The sequence below is a fragment of the Carettochelys insculpta genome, chromosome 2 (genome assembly GCF_033958435.1).
Source record: "Carettochelys insculpta isolate YL-2023 chromosome 2, ASM3395843v1, whole genome shotgun sequence".
Lineage (NCBI taxonomy): Eukaryota > Metazoa > Chordata > Testudines > Carettochelyidae > Carettochelys > Carettochelys insculpta.
The window spans coordinates 89,857,165-89,877,710 of NC_134138.1; the positions used below are offsets into that span (position 1 = coordinate 89,857,165).

The following is a 20,546-nucleotide window of genomic DNA, read 5'->3' on the forward strand; positions in this document are numbered from 1 at the left end:
CTACTGTGGAGTTGTACCATGAACATTTCTTGTTCTGGGAAGTAGTGGACAAGCCAGTTATCGTTAGTGTTCCCTATCATCGCAATGTGTCATGGAATACCATGAAGTCTATTTCCCATCTGAGGTCTTGTCATCATTTGCAGCTGAATGTGTCTACTCTCATTTTGTATACTCTCAGCAGATAGGCTGCTGATATAGAATTTTTGAAAATGCACTAGTTGCATAGCTTTAGTGTTTCTGCATCGCAGAAGGTGATCTGGTGTTCCTTGGATGATTTATACAGTGCATGCATGCTATATTGTCTGTCACAATATTTGTGTGTATGCCTCTGATCAGTAGAAGGAAATGAGCACACATATTCCTGCCTGCTCTGAGTTCAAAGAGTTTGATATGAAGACACACTGTCCTATATCTGAGAGCTGCCACTTAGACCTTGACCACTGAATATGATCATAGTAGGCTGTAACAGTAATGTCAGCATACCACCTGTTGAACCCAAGAAAAGACTAGGCATGCATACAGCACCACAAAGTCAGAGTGAAACTGGAAGACACTCCGAGTCAAAGCCACATGCTTTACCAAAGGCATCCTTCATCTCTTTTTAACGTTCTAAAATAAAATAGAGTAGGAGAAAATTCTCTTTCACCAATGACAAACCTTCCTAATAATTTATTTACACTTTAACGTCTATCCTTAAGGAACATGATTAAATCTAGTGTCCCTCTTTTTTATTGTGTGCAAGTTTTTTCAAACCACTTTTAGGATACATTTGTTTAGGGTGTTATTTTTTAAGAATGCCATTTAGTTCAAATTGGGAAGAAATATCATACATTAGCCCTAAATCTAATCTACTAACTGAAACCAGCGCGGACATGGATTTTGAAACAGGTGAGGGGAAAGACACTCAGTTTATAAAGAAAAAATCTCATTTGAAACCTCAGCTGTGGAATAGAACATTGCTGAACAATATGATGAATTCAAATTGATTGAATTCAAATGCAGAGGAGCAAGGTAAGAGGAGGATCTCAAAAACAGCCAGTTAATATTTTGCAACTCAACCGTTACACATCCTGAAAATAGTGTAACTTAATTTATTAAAAGTAAAACTTAACCTACATCAGAATGAGGTCATGGTGGAGTGATTTCTTATATTTAAGGGACTAGATTTAATCCTAAACACTGAACTCATTGGTTATACAGGTTGAAACTCTCTAACCCGGCACACTCATTCTGGAACATTCATAATCCAAAATCACTTTAATTAGCTGGATGACCATTTATCATGGCTTTGGCCAAATTTCCCATGGTCCCATAAAGTTTGTTTCCAGCCTCCAATCCTGACTCTCCATGTTTTGTACAGTTATTTAGCTGTAATTTATCCCTAAAAGTCTTCTCAGAGCCCAGTAAGCAGCAAAGGTGTTGGTAATGCTGCTACACGATATTGACCTTCTGTGGTCCGACAAATGTTCTCATTCGGCACTGGACAGGTCCTGGGGAAGCCAGATTAGAGAGGTTCAACCTATATTTGGCGCTGACTCTTCTTCTCCCTACTGGCAAATGCATTTATGATGCCCTGAGCACATACAGATGTTTCCCAAAGAATCACAAAGCAAATTCTTCCAAAGGGATTCTTGTCTAGAAAGACACTGGAAGTATTGACTGAATTACTTTGGTTTTATTTACTATTCCTTGTGGTACTTAAATTAAGATTGGCAGCAGTTACTCCTGGCTATTCTTTTCTGCAGCAAATAAGCTATTCCATATTAAAATTAAACAATTAGTTTTCAGATTCTGAAAGTAGTATAGCTACCGTATTTGTCAGAAGATAGTACATATGAATGCAAATAAAATCTGCAAAATTAATATTTTTAAAATGTCTTTCCCAAGAAACATTTCAGGAATTTTTCCAAAATACTGTCACTCTGCTTATGTTAGTAGTATTTTTAAGAAAAGCAAATTTAAGAAGATTAGCATTATAAACACACTACAGAATGATCCGTTCTTTATTCATAAAACAAAAATATTTCCATTTCCCAAACAGCTTCTGATTTTGCTTAGAACAAATAGCAAAAAACTTTTATGTCAAATAAAATTTAATATACACTTAAAACTAGATATATAATTAAATTACAGGGCCACTTAGGCCAGAGGCCAAAAAACCTATTATTCATAATATTTTTCACTGATCAAGAAATAGGTTACACAATTTTTGGGGCAGCAGAGAGACATTTATTTTTTCATATCTTCCTGAAGACCCTGTCTTGCTACTACCAGAGCTTGTTGTTTTTTTTTTAACTGCTCCGCAGTGTTTCTAAGTAAAGTGACAGCCGCATCAGACTTTACTAGCAGCAGTGCAAGCTCAGTGAAAAGCTGGGAAATGTAAGTGGAAACATGAGAGACGGCTTTATTTGGCAGTGCAAAATAACAGGACAAATGGCTAAGCAGTGTTGGGAGAGCAGGATGAATAATCAATGAGCAGAGAGCAAGATAGAGGCTCCCTCACATTCTGGATCGACAATCGACAGCTGAGAGACTATTTTTTGCAATGGTTGACTAAATATGGTCAGGGAAGAGAGAGGCACAAGAGAGCCTGTTTGCCTGGGAGTGCATGTTTCAAATGCTTAGCTGCCTATAAAGCTGTAACAGTTTTGCTCATGCTCTCCGAGTTGGAAATACAGTTATTAGTGTCTTCTATAGTCTGCATGTGGGATCCCTGACCTCACTAACAGATTTGACCTCTGGAAAATGGAAGTAGCTTCAAAAGAGATCTGCCTACAGATAAGCCTGGAAACAACCTCAAGCAAGAACAGATCACGTGCAATATCTATGAAGCTAGAAGAAATCCCTCTTTTTCGGTCACTCCAACTTTTTCTCTGATTATCATCATCTGCCAATGGGCTGAAATTACCTTCCCTAAGCTTCCTAACATCTTTCCTTGGACACTTAATTCTTAACCTAGCAGACACAAGGTATTAATTTCTATGCAACGTCATACATATCTTAACCATTCCAAGAGAGGTAGCAGCACCAAGTAAGCTTCATTATTCATGCAATTTTTCTTTGAAGTTTTATCTGTTTTAAGGTGGTATGGTACACTACCCCCACCCTCCCTCGCACGTAATGAAGAGCTGAATCAGACGAACACTCAGGATGATATGGCTGCTGCTGATGTATCTCTCTAGGTCATTACCTCTCTTCCAACTGCAACTGCTGCATGACACTAAGCTTACAGGTAATAGAACACCAGGAGGCCTGTGTTATTCTGCACATTTAAAGGATACCTATGACTGTCTGCATGTTTAACTATTTAACTAACTAGATTGCTTTTACTGTTTTACTAATATATTATTCTGGACAGCATTATTTCAGTGTCTTCAAGTACCAAGCATTTGTAAAGGCTTAGCAAAAACTCTGGTACAACTTTTATAGCAGACTTTTCACAGATTATTTTGTCAGATATGCTCTGATAGTGTATTGCCATGCAATTTCTAAAAATAAAAATAACATAAGTTAGTAAAAAGCATCATCTTACCTTACAAATCACACAAACAGCTTAAAAACTATTACTTAAAAACAATCAATAGAACAGCAAATCAACACTCAGCTCCAGAATATATGTCATTTTTTCAAGTGGTCTACCTTAGATGTACATGAAAACGTACTTTAAAACCAAAACGTGCATGCTGTAATTCTAATGCTGCATTGCTGTTTTTCCTTGTAACTGTGCTAGCTGCTGCCACACTCCGATTTGCTCTCTATCAGCTGCACTAGCTTTTTGTCAAGGGCTGCGGAAATTTTTACTTCTACTGCTCTCCCCTTTTCTGAGCTATTACATTTACTAATTTTTAAGTATATCTCTAATTAGTATTTCTAACACTGGAAGGCCAAAATGTATTCTTGCAGTAATGGAAACCAACTCTGAAATAAAAGCAAAAAAAACTACCAGCTATAGATTAGGCAATCCATCTTCCTCTGGCAGCTCTTTATAAGTCACAGCCTGCCAGTACACTTTAACAGTCATCAAAAGCTGCTCATGTACCTCTACACCACATGCTAGAATGTGAAGAACAGGGATAAATTTCAATTTAAACAGGTGAACATTTAACATTTAAGTAAACTGCCACTGATATTACCAGCCTGAAAAAGATTCTGCGACTGAAGCAGGTGAGTGACTAACAAACTCAAAAAACCCTATTCCAGAAGTGCTGAATAAGCACTGGCTCTCACATGTGACCTCTGGCCTGCTAAAAGCCCAAATCCTGCCACAATAGTTTTTTTAAAAAAATTCAGCGTCATCATCTTTTCAGTCAGCATGATCATCAGCATTGTGGGAGTTTGGTGTGTGGGGCTTTTTGTTTTTAGATCTGGATCTGCACTAGAAAGAGATACTAGACCAGGGGAGAGGGAGGTTTGTCAGGACTTTTTGAGGTGGAAAAGGGGCTTAAGGTTATTTCCTTCCATCATATTAGATGAGTTTATACTTCCCTTCAGGATGCTAGATGCAAACTACACACCAGCATGGAAATCTGGCAGAAGACTCAAAGAAAACTGAACTTCTTATGGTGGACTACAATAATCCATTCCAGGGAAGTACTCAATGGCATCTCTACCTTCAAAACTGGCCAACCAGAATGAACACCACAAGACAACAAAAATCTGGATAAGTGCATCAAACGTCTATGTCATCACAGAACATGGAACTGTAATATGCTTTAAGTTGCTTGGCAGGTAAACTGAATTGTACAGTTCAGTCTTAGTAAAAAGGCTAATTAATTAGAATTCAGAATTTCCAGATCTGAAGTGGGTCTGTCCCATAAAAGCTCATCACCTAATAAATTATTTTGTTAGTCTTTAATGTCCTACATGACTGTTTTTTAGTTTATAACAAGTTTATCATAAGATTGTTCTTTCAAAGAAACAACTTGCATTTTGCATCTTCTAACAAGAAAAGGAATGAAAAAGCAAACTACTTTTAGATTCATTTGACAGATAAGCTGATCAACTATGTGTATTCCTGCCCAGAGTACATACTTCTTTATGTACCCATATGAACATACAATGCTATGGAATGTAAAGAAGTATGTATTTTTGGCAGGCACTGAACGACCCGTATGAGGAAACTAAACTGCAGCTGGGAGGAACAGGCATCCTACTGTTTGAATGACTTTCATGTGGCAAATTAACTTGATAAGGGTCAGATGACACTTGCTACTGTCAAAGTAATATAACTTATTGGTTGTAGATAAGTTGTGAACAAAACTTTAATCATTTCAAAATACAAGTTTGAAAATGCAAACAGTCACACTAGAACACACTGGATAAAAGCTATAGCCAGTCTGGGATTGTTAATTAGTTTTGCATTCAGAATAATCTTTTACACCCTAACTTGAGCTGAATAGATTTTAAGACTTTTTAATGAGAAATAAATGTGATTTAAAAAATCTTAAGTGTGCAAACCACACACTGATTCCAAAATGAAGTTTGCATAAACACCACGGGTAGTAATAATTAACACTGTTGTAAGAAAATGCTTGGCAGTTAGCCTTTGATTTAGAAAGCAGATGAGAAAAAAATGTTTTAAAAATAAATTTAGATTACCAGATACAAAATCTGATATTTTAGAGACATGAGTTTGATTTTTCTCCAAATCAACCTTATTAAACTCACTAAGAGCTTGGATGGAATAATCTGCAGTGTCAGGTTCATGAATGTAAAGTGACAACGAACAGATTTCTAGGCCACAGCTGCCAGTCAGAGAATTAAGGCTATGACAGTTTCCAAAATGAAAACAGAGGGCATGACAGAAAACACAGTATTCCTGGTTTTTTGTTTTTTTTTTGAAAAACGTACTCTAATTTTAACAAAACTTTTGTGAAGCAATTCTGAGTTACATGAAATTATCCAAATTATATTGCAGTTCCTTCAATTCTTCACCTAAAATCTCATTTTTCAATTATGATACCTCTATGTTTTGTAAACTATAATTGTAAAATCTATATGGAAATAAGAGAAAGCCAAAGCCATCAAAAGTTGTTTGGAATTTATTTCTAAAATTAATGTTAATTAAAACACATGAATATATTCAGGTTCTTACTGAAATTGTTTAACACGAAATACTTCTTAAATAATGATTGCACCTATTGATCTATGTATGACTATTATGGAAGAGTTCATATAATAATCATTGAATATTATATATGCTTGTCATAACAGGCACAAGTGGCCCAGATTAAAGATTCTGAGTCCACTCAATTTATTTTAATATTTTTTAAATTCTGGGATCACTTTTTGTGTCACAAAGGAAAATCCCAAATGTAAGAGCCTCAAAGGATAACTATGCCTTCAAAAACATTAGCATACTGGATAAATACATCATTTTTTTTTAAAAGGCAACATATTTTAATCCCTACAAAATACAAAAACTAGGTTTCACCAGCCTTTAAAAAAAAGTACTTAGCTAGAACTGTAGGATTACATTTGGGCAAAAAAGGAATCAAACTTTTATAAGGAGATAACTGCTGTCTTTTGAATTTTAATAAACTAATCTGAAAGTTTGAACAGATACCTTGGAATATAGCCTGCACACAACTCCAACCTCCAAATTACAAGCAGGTTTATAGAGGAAAAAAGGCTAAATTATAGCAATTCTACTGGAAATCATATTGCTGTTTAGTATCTAAGCCTGTAACTGACAGATTTACAGAAAGCCAAACTCACTATTGGAGTAAGAGGACACAAGTTCATTTACTTCTTTGCAGCTTTCCTTCTTACGCCAGCAATTGGTTTGACCCTGAGTCGGAATATCGGACTAATTTTACTAAGGATGAATTTTATTTTGACAGGTTCTTTATACTGAGCCACTGATGCTGAATTCTCTCTTGCTACGCTATAATAAGACAGCACTTCTACTATGAAACATAATGGTAGTCCTCAAAGATATATAAAAGGTAAAATTATATATTGACATTGCTTCTTGCTAGCTCATGTTAGCACAGATCTAAGAATATTCTCAGTCACTCTAAAAACATCCATCACTTAGATCAGCTGTTCAATTTTAACTGAGCACATGCTGAACTCTGGGCATCTGCTGACACTGTTGTAACTCAAATATTTCAACTGTGTGACTGACAGGGATAACAGATGCTGACATTCTCAAATGCTGCACTGCTGTTTTCCATGGCCTTTTTTTGCCCCGATATGGCCAGTACATGAAACAGTATTGCCATCCAAAAGCATACTTGAGCAGCTGGACCTGTAAAACAGCTCCTGTATAACTGATAAAAATAGAAGCCACTTTTATAACTGTCTTTAATGCTTAAGACCAAGTGACATACCTGCCATGTTTCTATTAGGATAGATGGCATAAAGAACATATTTACATAAATTTCATCACCAGATTTCACAAGAAACAGATGAAACAACACTCGACAGGAACATTAATGCATGGTTTGAAGCAGTATCTCCCTAGCAAAGCTTAAAAATAATCACAGGCCTTCAAATGCAATATCTGTCTATTTAGTCATCTTTTTGCAGTTTATCAGAACAAACTGTCTTTTAGAAAATGCATGAAATATAGCATGTTTAACTCTACTCATAAAAGATATGTTGTGTTTTAAGGAACCTTCAATTTCAAAGGGCCCAACAGCATCGCTTTAAATAAAAGAAAATTCCAGACTGCTAACATCAGGTGTCTGTACAGAAAGAGAAAGCATGTGTAAACGGGGCGGGGGGAGGACCCTCTTATGATAATTATATATATTGAAATTTCTACAGTGCACACTAAATCAGGAATGTATGGAAAATAGTTTAAAGCACTTGACTTTTATAAGAGAAAGGCTATGATACTCCTCTTTCCACAACCTAAGTTATTATTTGTGCTAAATCAACTATTGTACTAATGCAGCAGCAAGATATAAATGTGGAGGGGTGGGAGAAGAACTGTTGCTTTTCTCCAGGGCAATTTAATTTAATGAGACAAAGGAATAAATGTAAGTCACCCTAAAGAAAAATCCAGAATACTGTTTTAGAATAAACAATCAAAAGGAAAAATGGTTAATGCTACCACTGAACTTCGACAGGCGGCTAGTCTACAGTTATGCACTGTCTAACAATCCTAAAAAAAGAGAGAACAGATGAGTATATTGTGTAACGCATCTTGGGTTAATCTTTCCTTCCTGCCCTCCCACCAAATAAAAAATGACAAATTAAATCTTCAATTATTTTAAAACTTAAAAGCAAAGTGTCAATAGGTATAACAATTATAGCTGAAAAAAATCCATGTATCTTCAAACTGTTATGTGTACAGTAAAACTTAGCTGTTTTGTTATAAAAAGTTACAGCTTTTCTGCACTCCAATGCTTTGCTAAAGCTGGTAAAATGGAACCAAATCACCTGTTCAATGGATTTGGTCCCCTTCAACCAGCTGTAGCTATGGATTGATCACTACAGGACATCAAATATTTTCAGTAGTGGATTTAACAAGCGTATAATAGGAACTTTAAATATGCGTCACCTATTCTACACAAATTAAGTGTACAAACAGTTAACAGTGAAAGCATGGCATACGATTATACTTCAAGATGTCCCAGAGGCTGTATTTCTAGATAAACAATTACTTGTGGAATTATGTGTTTCACTTTGTTCTTATTTCATGAAAAATGAAGCCAATGGTAATTTCTATAAGAAAATAATGGGGCATTCAAATAAACTGACTGTTCAGTGATATATTGCTTTTTAGTTTTTTCTTCATGTTCTTTTCCTCTTTAAAAACACATAAAAAGAGAAGACAAGAGAGGAAAATGTACTCTACCATCTTATTTACTCTGCTTCATAGGTATTTTTTTTTTTTAACTATAGTAATCCCTCGAAGTACACAAGGGTTGTGTTCCACGCAACCCTTGCACACCTTGAATGTCACATAAGTAGGGGAGGGCTTGGGGGATGAGTTGGGGCCCTGGCAGCGGGGCTGGGAGGGCTCACAGCAGCTCCGTTCCTGTGGCTATGAGCAGGTGAAAAGGGGTGTACAGAGGTGAAAACCACTTTCTTTAGCTGCAGTGTCAGTACAGTAAACTCTTTCATATCTGGCAGCCCTGGGACCGGGAGGTTGCCGGATACTCATGATGATAGAGATGCATACGTAGCATGCATAACACTAAAGAAAAACAGGATTAGATATTACGAAAAAAATATATGCAGAGTACTTTGTTTACCAACAGCAGTATTGTACACTGTAACCTTATACTGTATTTGTTGTATTTATTTGTATTTACTTTCACTACACCGTACTTACGGAAAATGCAACTAAAATTTACTTATGGTTAAAATGACAGTTATTTGAGAGTTCTGGATAATAGAATGCTGGATATGAACGAGTTTACTGTATAACATGGATTCACCCAAAACAAATACCAAAACTGATTTCCAACTTCATTTTACAAACATGTATAAATTTCCAAAATAGTAAGTATTGGTTTATGAACCAGTTTGTCTCTGCAGCTGAATATGTGCCATACATTAAAGAAAATAATTTGAGAAGTTTATCCTTCTGTCAGACATTCATAACCCATTCCACTTAAAGCTTAATTATAACAAGCTAAAATTCTGAATTATTCCTTGGATAAACTGGTAAATTATACCTCGGATAAATTATTCCTTGGATAAACCAACAAAGGCTGGTCATCTGTACAGCCATTACTTACGTCCTTCTGTGCAAAAAGAATTTTCAATTTAAGATGTGACTAAAACTTCAAGAATAGTGCAATTAACAAAACAAAATGCTGAATCATAATGCTTGCACTTAAGGGGACAAACAGAGATTCACAGCTACATCCTCTTGTTCACTATCTGAAACAACAGCAGATTTCCACAAGTTAAATATAACCATGGTTATGGTAATTTTGAAAATATATTAACCCATAATAGTCCTATTTTAGTTTCTATTTGGTGGCTGGAAAATTTGGTTACTGTAATAGATGAACATATAATAAAATTGTGGAAATGTCTTTACAACCTTTACCAGTGGGATTCACAATCCTAATGGGAAATGCCTGAAGCTCACAAAGCCTAACAAAAGCCTGAAGTTCACATTTGTAAAAATGTGGTCTATTTAGGTAGACCAAAAAATGTAATAAGGTTGTTCGTTAAATAAAAAATGACATTCCTATACTCTTCCTCTAGCTTAAACATAATTGTCTGTTCTTACTCAGTAATTTCCTTAAGCAAGAAGTGTACCTATGGCACATACTGAAAAAGGTCCAATAAATTTCGCATACTACTAGAAAAGCCAAGAAAAGTCATTCTCTTCTGATTGTTCTTTTACACATATACACATGGGAGTAAAAAGTCTACTTTTTAGACTAATTAAGAGAAGAGCATTAGGATGCTGATTACTGGCAAAAATCTATCTATGATCATTAAGATACACTTACTGTACCCACACAAGCAAACTTTCATAACAGAAGGATAAATGCAGAGGGGGAAAAAATCTGAACTAACAAAAATATAGACCACTGTCTTTTTTAATTTCATGTTTTCTTCTCTATATTGAAAAATCAATTAAACGTTTGGTGTTTTTCAGATTACTAATTAAAACAAAGCATTACAAAAGAGGCATAAATAAGTAAAGCCCACGGTAAAAATGACAGAAATGGCAATATATTAAAACTTTGCAATTCAACATAATTCAATATATTAGATATAACAGGCTAATAATGTCAAAGCTGAACCATGTTCACCTGAATAATCGACAAATATGAAAAGCTATCAAAATAGCTAAACCATAATTTTCAGTGGTATCCCTCTGTTTCCTGTGACCAAATGACAAAGTGACAAATTTGCATGGAATTCTGATGGAGTTAGGCTAAAGGTACAACATCTGGTACAGTATACCTCTGTTAACTTACTCTGTATAGAAATACAAAAAAAACTTGTGGATTGACTGGGAGGGGATAGAGGTTATCTTTGCTTGAGTTTCAGCCATGATGCTTACTGGCATACTCAGGGTGCCAGAATATATATGCCACAATGTGCATTAGTTCCATGCCCCTGCTTGCAGATGAATTCTAGAAGAAAGGTGCTGAGGCCATTACTGGAGGCCAATTTTTAAGGACTGTTTGAGCTTTATTCAAACAAACAATGCTTTAATGACACAAACTATGACAAATTTGTCTTTTTGGGAAATGGGGGCTTAGTCATGGAAGAATTACTATAGAAATGTCTAGAGTCCTTAGTTATCCAATCCCATCTCTAAACGTCTTCCTGTATCAGGGAAAAACAATAGTTGTGGTGGGGAACAATCTTGAGATCAAATGTCTATGACAAGTATTTTAGAACAACTGTCTTCAATACTAGTGACAAGGTGCTGACACACTCAATTGTCCAAGTAGGGTTTACACAGCTGCTCTTAATGTGGTCTGCCTCCTGTTTATTACTAGGATTAGTAACATGTCATGAAGGGTAAGGTAGAGATGTAATATATACGCAGCTGCTTCCACATGCCCACACTGCAAGTGTCACGAAAACTCCTGCCATCATTCATCTGATCTTTTAATAACAAATTTGCTGTACAATTCAAGAACTACTGAAGTAAATTAAATCTCTCTAAACTTAGCAAGAAGTTTAGGTCCTTTTGTGATGTGGTCTTCACACTTACTCATCTCTGTGACTCATCTCTGTGACCTTGAGACTGGATTACTGCAGTATTCTCCACACAAATCCATAGCTTCAGACTACATGAAAATTACAGTTAATCTAGTAAACCATCAAGCGCTCACATGACACTATGGAAACTCAGGAGGTGCAAAGACAGACTAGCTTCAAACTTGCTTTCAGATAATGTACATGCCCTGGGTTTGGCTTATAAAGTCTTAAATAGCTAGTCCCTTTTACAGACTGCCTGCTATTGACATATGACACAGCACAATAGCCAAGAACAAAGTACACAAGCTAACAGCTACCTAGTTTCAATTGGCAGAAGGGCAATGAAATGGACAAATTAATAATGGAAATCTTCAAGTAGTACAGACAAAACAGCACCTGGCCACTCTGGCAAGAGAGGAGTAAGCGTAGCCATGAAAAGTTCAGACCAAAATGCAAACCTCATGAGATTTTATCACTTTCTTCTCATACTAAGGTGGAAAATATTCACCCACTCATGAAAAAAGTACAAAAAACTATTTCTTCTATAGGTTAAGAAAAAAGGGAGATTTAAAAAAAATCTGCAGGTGTTCAGTTCTATACAGAGGCCATACAAGCCCCTCAAGTACCTACCTAAATCTACCCTTTCCTTTTCAGGTCACAATACTATCCAACTATCATTGTAGGGGTCAATCACTTATACATGGAATATTTTCCCTCCCTTCAATCACTGTACTTAAAATCATTATTGCAGGAGGTCTTCTATGAAACAGATTTGCACCACACTTTGATAACTTTCAGTGTAGAGCTCATTTTTTCCACACTGTGTCCCATCATGGAAGAGACGGCTTCCAGCTCCCAAAATCTCCTCCACCCCCGTAAGATATGACAGCTTCAGGTGGCCCAATAAGCAGTTGTCTCAATGAGTAAGAGGCATCTTGACTCTAAATACGGGGAACTACAGTAACCTAATCTTGTGGTGAAGAACATACGGATCACAGTCATTAGCAGGGTCCTCAAAGCAAAAGCCATGGAATCCTGGCAAGTAGAAGACAGAAGTGGCATTTTGGGCTACTGCGCTATTTAGATATCAAGGAACAATGATTAATCTAGTAAAATGCCCAGGCTTTGAACTCTGATAGACAGAAAGGCAAATGACTTCAACTCTTGATTGGCTCCTTGAAGTGCTTCCTATCTTAGATTATACAGTGGCAAGTGCTGTCGAAAAAAATATATAATTTTTCCTATATTTCAAAACATTTCCAATAGATTAAAGAATAATTTCATCCAAAACAACTAAAAATGTTCCTGTGGTTCTGTATTTATTATGTGTGCCTCATCCCACATTGACGCTGCAAATTACAGGCAAAGACTCATGAAAATGAAGAGTTAAAACTCAACCATGGCTCTCATCTCAGGTATTAGCCACAAAAAATTAGTAAAGGTTTTATAGACCAAGCAATACCCATCGTTTCACACCCAACTCCATCAGCTTCTGTTACTAAACAATTCCATTACCTTTCAGCTCAAACAAGCAATGAAATAGAAATATTAACGCTTCATTAAATGATAAAATGCTGTTTTACTTGCATGCAAGTTACACCACATTTTCCACTATATTTCAACTTAACACTACTGAAAGTGCTGGACTGACAACTCTGGAGAAAACCATCTGTCTATAAATAACTCTTCACAAGCAGAGACAGTGAAAGGTTTCTAAACAGCTTAAACCATGCAAAGCCTTTACTAAAATTATATACAACTGAAGATTTTAGAAAAAGTGTGCCATTATTGAACACAACAAGTTGTTCCTACAGAACAACAATTAAAGACTGAACTATTACACAGAGGTCAAAAATGGCAAATCTACTTCAATAAATATTCAATTATAAATTCACAGTTTTGAAGAAATTATTGTAAAGATTCCATCTCTTAAATCTGGTACTCCCTCATCTTGTAAAATCCACGGTCCAGCAATGACCCTGGATGTTGCAAGACCAGAAAGTCCCAGGATTGGGGCTGGACCTGAATTAGTGGGGCACTGGTTGGCAGCCTGGCCAGGGACAGAACTGGAGCCTCCGCTGGACCTGTTGCAGCAAAGGGTGGCGGGGGGGTGGGGTGGAGGGGAGGAGACAGCCCCCAGCTGGAGCGCAGAGTCGGGGCCAGAGCCCCTGCTGGAGCCCTTGCCGAGCTCCTGCAAGAGGAGGGAAGCTGTGGAGCACAAGCCAGTAGCCCCGATGACTAGACAGCCAGTACAGAGTGGCGGAGCCCCAGTGACTGGGGAGCCAGCTGGGCAGCAGTGGGGCTGGAAAACTGCAGGGCTGGGAGCCCATGGGAAGCCAGCCAGGCATTGCGGAGCTGGGGAGCCACAGCAGCGAGGTAGACAGCAGGAAGCTGGTTTGGTCAGCTGACCAGGTAACCGGGCCTACAGAGAGCTGGCCTGGAAGACAGCTGGGGAATGGTGGGGCCGTGGCTGCCAAGACAAGGAAACTGCAGCCGGGGCCAGGAAGCTGGCACACGCAGCTCTCCCAGAACCTTGAAGCCAGCATCCCAGACCAGGGAGCTGCAGGGGGTGTCAGGGAAGTAGCTGGGGACCCCCAAGCACTGGCCACTCCAGTCCAGTAAAATCCCTCGTCTGGGACTGCTCAGGTCCACAGGGTGCTGGACCAAGGAGATGCAACCTGTACCATCAAGAGCAAGTATAGCATTACAAATATTCTCAAGGTAGTGTGCTTTAGAGCAGGAGTGAGCAAATTTACACCTCAGGCCCCAGTTTTCATCACTGCAATTACCAGGGGTTGTCAATCTGTTTAATATAATCCAAACCGATGGAAATTTCAGTTATTGATAGAAAGTACCTAGTTTAAAACACCATTAAGTCTGTTATTGTTCATGTGCAAAATGCAGTTTTCAAAGCCTATTCATGCCAAAATCTCAAAACTTTCACTGAAACATTCAATGGCTCTGCTTAGGAAAGTTCTTTCCATTCAACATTTCAGAACAACTGAAGCCAGAAAGTTGACTGTGGAAGAGTTTAATAATTGTAGACAAAAAAGCGTTTCGTTTTTTAAAATCATTGGGAGATCATCTCCTTCCCTACATCACATTCCTAACTCTCTCACCCTTCCTTCTTCCTACTCCTAAAAATCTGGCTTGATATCTTTTAGCATAATGAACCTACCATAAAAAAGTTAGGAGCAATTCAAAGTGGGGTCAGAATTAATGTAGTAACTATAGTTGCTGTTGGTAGTCCAGTTAAAGAAAAGGACACATCATTAAACAGAATCAGAAATCAAGACATAAGTATCATTACAGTGGAATTTTGAAGACATCTGAATATAACTGAAACAACATTACAGCAATACCAAAATGTTTTTCTCATTTCTCCTCCTTTAATCAAACATCCTGAACTAAACACTAAAGACACAAAGACTTTACCTGGGATTTCCTCTTAGTGCAGCATGATGGAGAGCATTAAATCCATTGTTGTTCGTAATAGTAACATCTGCCCCAGCTTCTAACAGTACAGCCAGGATGTCATCACGTTTTTTACTTATTGCATCATGGAGTGGAGTATCACCTTCAGAATCCTAAAAGCAGAAATTATTTTCTTCAGCTTCCATATTTATTTACTTTATAAAGAAATTTATGTCAAAAAATGTCTCATGTTACTATAGAAACTAATAAGATGCAAATGCAAGATAACTTTTAATGCCATTTTCCAGTACTTTTAACTTTAACTTCAGTCCAGTCTGCACACTTAACACAACTTATAGGTTAAAATATTTTTGTGAAGTTTTATCACAGAATGAAGAAGTCTGAAGGAAAAGTTAACGTATATGTATTTATTCACTGTGTTACCAAAGCACCCAGGAGCCCCAGCCATGAACCAAGACACCATATTACTAGGCACCACACAAATACTACTACTGCCTCAGTTATTCAATCTAAATATAAGACAGATGGGGAAGCAGAAGAAAACAATGAGAAAACACTAATTAGCATGATAGGTAACTCTCAGCACACCAGTGGCCCAATTTATTCAGCTTTATGGAGGCATCACAGCAGAAGACATTTTAGGGAGGAATTTGGAGGCAGTCGCTTTGCCAATGTTATGGGAAGCTCCTGCGCCAGAAGTGAGAGACAGCATGAGAGACAGCATAAAGGCACTTTTCTGAAAAATTCACAAGTGGGTGATTGAAGCTGGAATTATTGGCCCAGCAGAAGAGAGAGCTAGCATTTTGATAGTGAATGACAGATTACAGGTAGGATGAAGACAGGACATGAAGGGCCTCAAAATGAAACAACAGAGAAAAGGGAGCCAGTGGAGGGATGCAAAGACAGGCATCATGTCAAAGCAATGCAATAGGAGAAAGATCTCTGCAGCATTTGGCATAGATATGACTGCGGCAAGAATGAGTTAACAATGCTAAAGAAAAGTATGTTGCAATGACTGAGACATGAGCTTATAAGAGGCAGGATGAGAGTTTTAACTGGGTGGACAGCTTTGAAAGGCTGCATCTGCGAGACACATTGCAAAAAAATTGACAGATTTACACACAGCATCAACGTGAGGAACTGCGTCCTTTTGTGTACTCAGCCTGGGGCGGCTTCCGTGAGTTATCTGTAGTGTGAGCGTGTGTGGTCACGTGCCTGGCTCGCAGGGCGGGGGGGTGGACTGGAGGCCTGGGGATCCCTTACATTCCTCTTGGACACCACTGACCTAGAAAGGCCTGAACAGAAGAGGACTCCCAAACTACAGACCTCAGCGATAGCCTGTGTTGTCCACAGTAGATACGTCTACACTAGGGTTTTTTTTTTGGCACGTCCATGCTAAAAATGCATTCTGTCGACATACTGTTGATAGAACTAGCCACTTTTGTTGACAGACTTCTACCTCTCCCCAATGAGTCTCTCTCAACAGTATCTGTTGACAAAAAACCCATGTGAATGCTCGGTGGGCTCTCTGCCAAGAGAAAGGGCTTCCGGGTCACTGGGCAGCCCTGTCTGCTGTACTTCCAGTTGGCCGTTCTGTCGAGAGAGTAGCCAGGCAATCCAGCTGCTCTCTGTCATCACAGTGGGTCAACAGAGTGATCCACTTTTGTGTGTGGCCACAATTTGTCAAGATAAGTTTTGTCAGAAGATATCTTCTGATAGCTACTTCTGTTGACAAAATGCCATAGTGTAGACATAGCCAGTGAGAGAAAGCACAGAGAAAAGGGAAATTAAGAATTTCATTATAGTCACATTGAGCTTCAGCTGTCTACTGAATATCCATGAGACATCAGACAGACAGAAAGATCTCAGTCTGGACAGACTCAAGTCTGGATTAGAGATAGATCCATGTAATATGAACACAACAATGAGCTATGCATATTTTTCAAGTAGGCAGTTTGCTGTTCAGTATCACCTACCAAAGTCATTAACTGCCATGTTTTCTTGATACACTTGCTTATAAAATTGTCATGCAACACAAAAAAGTTAGCTATTAAAACAGTTCTTAAAGTTCAAGATTAATAAAAATTCAAAATGTCTACTAGCATAAATTACACACACACACAAATAAATTTAGTCCTTGCGTTTGAGACACAATTGTTATACAGAAATTCAAGCTACAACCTCCTCTGATACAAATATGAACAAAGCAGACCACTGAAAAATGTGAATGTGTCAGGATAGTTAACCTTGTGCAAGGCTGTATTTTTAATCAAGCAAAAAGGACAGATTTTATGGGGCAACATTACATTTTATAAATAATTTATAGCCAGTACAAAATGGACAATACATGGTTTAAAGGTTCCAGAAATATTTCAACACATGGGAACAAAGATGGATCATATGGCTTAGCTTTCAGATGTCTGAATTACCAGTACTCCAAAATCAAAACAACTTGTACATAATTTGTTCAAAACCCATCAATTTAAATTAAAAAAAAAAAACCAAAAACAAAACCCCCACAAACCTATCCTAAAACATTGACAGTAGGAAAATGTGTTTAGTTGAGTTCATTCTAGTGTTGCATAGATACATATTCTCCAGTTTATGTTGCTGGATAAACTCCTGGTGCTGCTGAAGTGAACAGGAATTTGGCCATTAACTTCAGTGTGACCAGGGTTTCATCACTGGTGCTTATCAATTAGCAGCATACTGCAGCACAGTGTAAAAAGGATCTCTTAGATCTATCAGAATATCGGACATCAAGTAGCAATATCTGCCAAATTTGGCCCACCAATATAAAATGTTAGAGAGTTAGAGAACATGCCAGTTAACCCTAGACAAGTCCCAAACATCAAATGCCTCATTAATCTCAGTTATATCAACTGCTTAACTTCATCTGCATACTAGACTTCTCTGCAATGTGCTGAACCTGAACATTCATAATTGTCACAGGGTTCTGTGATTTTTTTTTTTTATCAGCTCTGGGTTATTTAGTTTCACAGATTAACTGAATTTATGATCAGAAGGGACCAGTAGATATAGTTCAGTCTCCATTATATCACAAGCCACAGAATGTCACCCAACTGTCCATCGCTGAGACAAATAAAACAGGGTGGCTTCTGTACCCCGTGCTTACTGAAACTGGGATCTGGACTGAAGTAAGCTGAATGAGGATCTAGTCCAGTAAGATGGAAGTAATACCTGTAAACAGTACCCCAACCTTTGGAAAATGGAAGTAATAAGCCAGGAGTAAATAAACTGTGTAAATAGCAATTGCAGCATTAGTTGCTTTAAGAAAATGTTCTCACATCTTGTTTCTCAGGTAGATAAATGGGGGAAAAATGATAGAGTAGAATGCACAAATATATCCATATGGAAACAGTAAAAGAAAGTGTTATAAACCAAATTCGTCAAAGGCTTTACAAACTTTGCTGTCAGACGCTGACCTCTGCACATTTTCCCATCCTTTTCCATCTTTAGATTTACATGTGCAATGCACTGTGCAAGCAGCTATATTCAAGTTTCAGCTCAGGCAGAATATAGCTACCTGCTTATTTGGAAGTGGGGACTTGTTTGTTCATTCATTTTTGAGGCAGTATCTCTCTCTTTTGCACCCCAGTTTATTCTAGTTTCCAATCAATTTACACAGGCAGTTTTTCCTCTCCCTGTTTAATACCAGAGGCTCTCAGTAACAGAAGGGAGTCTGCTAGCACGCACACCATCTGATGGGTTCAACTCTAAAAGTTCTCTTTAGATCAGCCGGCCTTCGGGTCACACCACAAAGCCTCTCTTACCACATTACATACACAGGGGAGGGTAAAGGGTGCTGACTGGGTGAAGAGAGAGTTCATCTGCATGTTAAACATATTTGTACATTGTCCCAATTTCTACAGGTTGAAAATATTATACACATGCCTAGATCAAGAGGTACATTTCAAATCTCAATATGAAACAGAAAACAATTCAATGTAACTCCCTGACAAGGAAGACTTACGCATGTATATGCTCCATCCCTATACCATACTTACAGATTAAAGACAAAAAATGGATGTCAAAGTTTGTTTTACCTGAAGACTAGGATGGCAGCCAAAGTCCAATAAAGTCTTCACAACTTGTAAATGACCTTTGTTAACAGCAATATGAAGAGGAGTTTGTCTGCGTTTGTTGCGAGCATTCAAATCTGCACTGCCTCTGTGCAAAACCTCTATTACAGCACCTTCATCCCCAAAAGCAGCATGGTGAACAGCCCTGTCTCCATCTTTGTCCTAAAGTGTAAACATTTATTTTAAACAAATTCCTTTTGTACTTCACAATTATCAAAAGCTAATTTCAGATTAATCAATTAAATGATCTTTATTGCATTACCACAACTGGAGAAAATCCTGTCCATGGCATCACTCAAACATTCAACTAATCTCTATAAAATTAGTTCAAAACTCATTCATTCACAATATGCAATGATCAAGGAAGGAGGAAACATTACCTACACCACAAAGCTAGAGGCCTGATTCACTGCATGAAGCCTGAAGCATAAATCTGCATGGAGTCACCTATTTTTTTCCACTGCACAGAAGAAAAAAAAATTTTCCACTGCACATCAGCAAAAAACTACAGATGACAAAATGGGGTAAAAATATTCTACACTCCTAATCACTTAAAAACTGTTCACATAGTATAGTTATTTTTCCAAGTCCTAGTTAAAACTGTCAGCAATCACTGATAATATTTACATAGCTAGTAAAGTCTGCCAGTAAAAGTAATCATAACCTTTTGGTCAAGTTAATAAATAAAAGCGGATCAAATTCTATGTAGAAGAACACAGACTAAGAACAGTCATACCGGGTCACACCAAAGATCCATCTAGCCCAGTATGCTGGCTTCCAACAGTGACCAATGCCAGATACCCGAGAGGGTCTGAATAGGACAGGTGAAGTAATTTCTCTTCTGTCATTCATTTCTAGCCTCTGATTAACAGAAACTAGGGGCATCATTCCTGCCCATCCTGGCTACTACCCATTGATGGACCTAATCTCCATGAATTTCTCTAGCTCTTTTTTTCAACCCTGATAAAGTCCTGGTCTTCGCAGCATCCTCTGGGCAAGGTGTTCCACTGGCTTACTGTGCTTTGTGTGAAGAAAAACTTCCTTTTGTTAGTTTTAAACCTGCTACCCATTAATTTTATTTGGTGACTACTAGTTCTTATGTTACGTGAGAACCTTATTCACTTTTTCTACACCAGTCATGATTTTATAGACCTCTATCATATCCCCACCCTCAGTCTCCTCTGTTCTAAGCTGAAAAGTTCCAGTCTTTTTAATCATTTTTCCAACCCCCCTTACAATTTTTGTTGCCCTTTTCTGAACCTTTTCCAATGCCAATTTAACTTTTTTGAGCTGAGGCAACCGTATCTATATGCAGTATTCAAGATTTGGGTGTACCATGACTTTATATAGAGGCAATAAAATATTCTCTGT

At 37.7% G+C, this 20,546-nt stretch overlaps 1 protein-coding gene and 1 long non-coding RNA gene across 5 annotated transcripts in view; one reads left to right on the forward strand and one right to left on the reverse strand.

The window, feature by feature from the left end:
* MIB1 (MIB E3 ubiquitin protein ligase 1) overlaps nucleotides 1–20,546 on the reverse strand; it is a 101,723-nt gene that overhangs the window by 47,111 nt on the left and 34,066 nt on the right. For all 3 annotated transcript variants that reach the window (XM_074987339.1, XM_074987341.1, XM_074987340.1), the window contains exons 11-12: nucleotides 19,140–19,337; nucleotides 15,073–15,224 (exon numbers count right to left, since the gene is read on the reverse strand). In XM_074987339.1, coding sequence (XP_074843440.1) covers nucleotides 15,073–15,224; nucleotides 19,140–19,337 — 350 coding nt within the window. The remainder of the gene's footprint in view (nucleotides 1–15,072; nucleotides 15,225–19,139; nucleotides 19,338–20,546) is intronic.
* Nucleotides 2,542–8,926, forward strand: LOC142009376 (uncharacterized). 2 transcript variants are annotated; one of them, XR_012644447.1, is made up of 3 exons: nucleotides 2,592–3,232; nucleotides 4,470–4,728; nucleotides 6,843–8,926. It is a non-coding gene; the product is annotated as an uncharacterized LOC142009376 (long non-coding RNA). The 2 variants fall into 2 exon arrangements; XR_012644446.1 differs by lacking the exon at nucleotides 6,843–8,926 and having other exon boundaries at nucleotides 2,542–3,232; nucleotides 4,470–4,850.